Here is a 3,115-nt window from a genome sequence, read left to right on the forward strand (position 1 = left end):
AAAAGAGAAGACAACTCAACATAAAACTCTAAATTTACCATATTGGGATGGCACCAGATTTTAAAGTCTATCACCTAAATAAACTAGGAAGAAATTATGACACTTCTGGTCAAATAAGCCCAGTTTTCCTATGCTGTCACCACACAAAAATTCAGATTAAGCCCTTCAGGGTCCCTGAACTAATCCAGCTAAGGTCCACCCCCAGCCCCCCCTCACAGATCCCTCGCACTCACTGCAGCTTCACTCTTGGTGTCCAGGGCACTCGTGGCTTCATCCAGTATCAAGACCTTTGGGTCACGGATCAGGGCCCGGGCGATGGCCAATCGTTGCTTCTGCCCGATGGAGAGCTGCCCTCCCTTCTCCCCCACCTCTGCAGGAAGACAAGAAAGACAGAGGCAATCAAGAGCGAAGTCAAGGTTGACCAAAGATTTAATTGTGATTTATCACTTGTTGCTTGTATGTATGCGGAGAGCTTATGCACTGGAGACAAATTGCTTGTGTGTCCAATCACACTTGGCCAATAAAGAATTCTACTCTACTCTACTCTACTCTACTCTACTCTACTCTACTCTACTCTACTCTACTCCACTCCACTCCACTCCACTCCACTCCACTCCACTCCACTCCATCCTCCACTCTCCACACCATTCCTACTCCTATTCATCTTTTGTCCTAAGGGGTGGCAAACACTGAAGAACAAGGCAAACACTGAAGCCCGACACTCTCTGAAGTGGGAGGGGGAAACTGCAATCAGGACAGCTGGCTCTCTTACGGTATTTTCAGTGCAAAAGGTCCGGAGGAGGGAAACCAGCCCCTTGCACTTTTAACAACGGCAGAAGAGATTTTAGGATGCGCGATTTTGGAAACGGCGCAAGAGTGCAATTAGCTCTTGGAACACTCTTTCCTATCTTAGTCTTTCAATTACATCATTACAATTGGAGCCATCCGTGTAACCCAGAGCTTTACCAGTAGGCCTCAGGTTACACACCAGTAAGCACGACTGGAGTTTCTGTTGCTAAGCAAGCTATGCGTAAAATGTGACATCACGTGACCGCCTTGCTTGGTGAAGGCAATCCATGCATGCAGTCCTAACTGCCGTTGTTAACTTAACCCCACTGGTCATTAGGCTAGGATCCCCCTGCCATTACTTGCTAGCTTCTCACAAGCAAAGTCAGGGGGGGTTGGCTACAGGAATTTCAAAATCCCAGGAGGCTCACACGAAGGCTGGCAGGCAATAAGTGGCTGATGTCGGGGGGGCGAGGGTGTGTGGGCGGTTGCAGCACTGTGGGTGAGGCTTTTTGGATGCGGGAATTGGTGTGGGAGGGTACATAGGCAGCCACATCTCTCAGAGATGTGCTACATTTTTCGGGCCCCAGAATGTCTGCTGCCAGGCAAGGGAGAGTGGGTGTCGGAGCAGCACATGCCTATTTTTGCGGATACTGGATACTGGAGTAGCTCCTGCCAGGTGGGAGAGACTTATCCCAGTGACTCGTCACCTACTTTGCGGCTTCCCCACTGGCTTTGCTTGTCGGAGGCTGGCAAGGAAGGCTGCAAATGGCACTCACTTGATCGTGGGGCACTGCAACCGTTGTAAGTGCAAGGGTTGCCAAGCACCCAGAATGCGATCCCGTGACTGCAGGGGAGGGGCAAAGTCAAGGACTAGTCGCCACTTCTGTTTTTTTCAGCGCCACTGTAATTTGGAACAATGGAATGGTCCTAACACAAGGACTGCAGTATACATTGCAACAAAGTAAGGAGGATTTCACTTTACAAAAGCCAATAATCAGGACCGGTGGGTTTTCTGGGAGGAAAGTGGGGTTTTCTGGGATGAATCAAAGGGGGGGGAGAGCGGATTTTGCCCACCTGCAGTGAAGCCTCCTTCCAGTTCATTGATGAATCCCAGGGCATCAGCTTCTTTCGCTGCTCTCTTCACATCTTCTTCACTGCAGCCTTGCAGGCCGTAGGTGATATTGTCCCAGACGGACCCGGAGAATAGGACGGGCTCCTGGCCCACCAGGGCCACCTGCAATTGGACAGGGAGGCCTATCAGGACTGAGGGAGAAACTCTATTGATCTTCCTCATCAAGCACCTTTCCAGGGTGGGGCTGGTTGATGCTCAAGGTTGATGCTCAATATGCAGAATTCAAAATAACAAGAGTTGGAAGGGGCCGTGGAGATCTTCTCGTCCAACCCCCTGCTCAGGCAGGAAGCCCTATTACCATTTCAGACAAATGGTTTCCCAATCTCTTCCTAAAAACTTCCAGTGTTGGGGTGTTCACAACTTCTGGAGGCAAATTGTTCCACTGATTGTTCTCAGTCAGGAAATTTCTCCTTAATTCTAGGTTGGTTCTCTCCTTGACTAGTTTCCATTCATTGTTTCTTGTCCTGCCTTCAGGTGCTTTGGAGAAAAGCTTGACCACTTCTTCTTTGTGACACCCGCTGAGGTATTGGAACACTGCTATCATGTTCACCCCTAGTCTTTCTTGTAGTGAATCTTACGTTCAGATGTACGGTTCAATACATCTCCCAACTGTAGAGCTTGTGCTGTTCTCTGCTCTTTTTAATTTGGAGGCAAAGTGGCGGCACTCAGCCAACCTCACCTGATTTTGAAAAGCTAAGTAGGATCAAACTTTGTTGGCACCTGGATTTAATTCCAGATCACCAAAACATATCACAACCTTTACACTGTTGCCAGAGAAACGGCACAGCCACAATCATAGATCAAAGGAGATTCTAATCTTTTATCTCAGGATATGAACATGTGCAGAATTTCCTGAATGCAGCACCTTTTTATCTATCAAGGAACATAAGAAATCAAAAGCCTTACATTCCAGGCATCTTTTACTACCTTCGGCACTAGAGCAGATCTGAGGAACTTTGGACATTCCAAGCCCCAATTTCGTGGCTCCCAAAATTTTTATTTTATTTATTTATTTAATTACATTTATATCCCGCCCTTCTCCTTGCGGACTCAGGGCGGCTAACAATTAGATAAAATACAAACATACAATACACCTATTAAAATTAATTAAAAAGAAATATTTAAACTAATCTGATTAAAAGTAATTAAAACCCCTTTAAAATCCCTTAGGCCAGTCCCGCAAGCTGGAACAAC

At 47.2% G+C, this 3,115-nt stretch overlaps 1 protein-coding gene across 1 annotated transcript; it reads right to left on the reverse strand.

The window, feature by feature from the left end:
- Window positions 1-233: 233 nt before the first annotated feature.
- On the reverse strand, window positions 234-2,023 carry LOC107301847 (antigen peptide transporter 2-like; the record flags this gene model as incomplete). Its single annotated transcript, XM_015831019.1, has 2 exons — window positions 234-370; window positions 1,864-2,023. Coding segments are annotated over 2 exons (297 nt in total), but the record flags the coding sequence as incomplete, so codon positions are not given.
- Window positions 2,024-3,115: the final 1,092 nt, after the last annotated feature.

The sequence above is a fragment of the Protobothrops mucrosquamatus genome, unplaced genomic scaffold (assembly GCF_001527695.2).
Source record: "Protobothrops mucrosquamatus isolate PMUCROS unplaced genomic scaffold, P.Mucros_1.0 scaffold18057, whole genome shotgun sequence".
NCBI classification, from domain to species: domain Eukaryota; kingdom Metazoa; phylum Chordata; class Lepidosauria; order Squamata; family Viperidae; genus Protobothrops; species Protobothrops mucrosquamatus.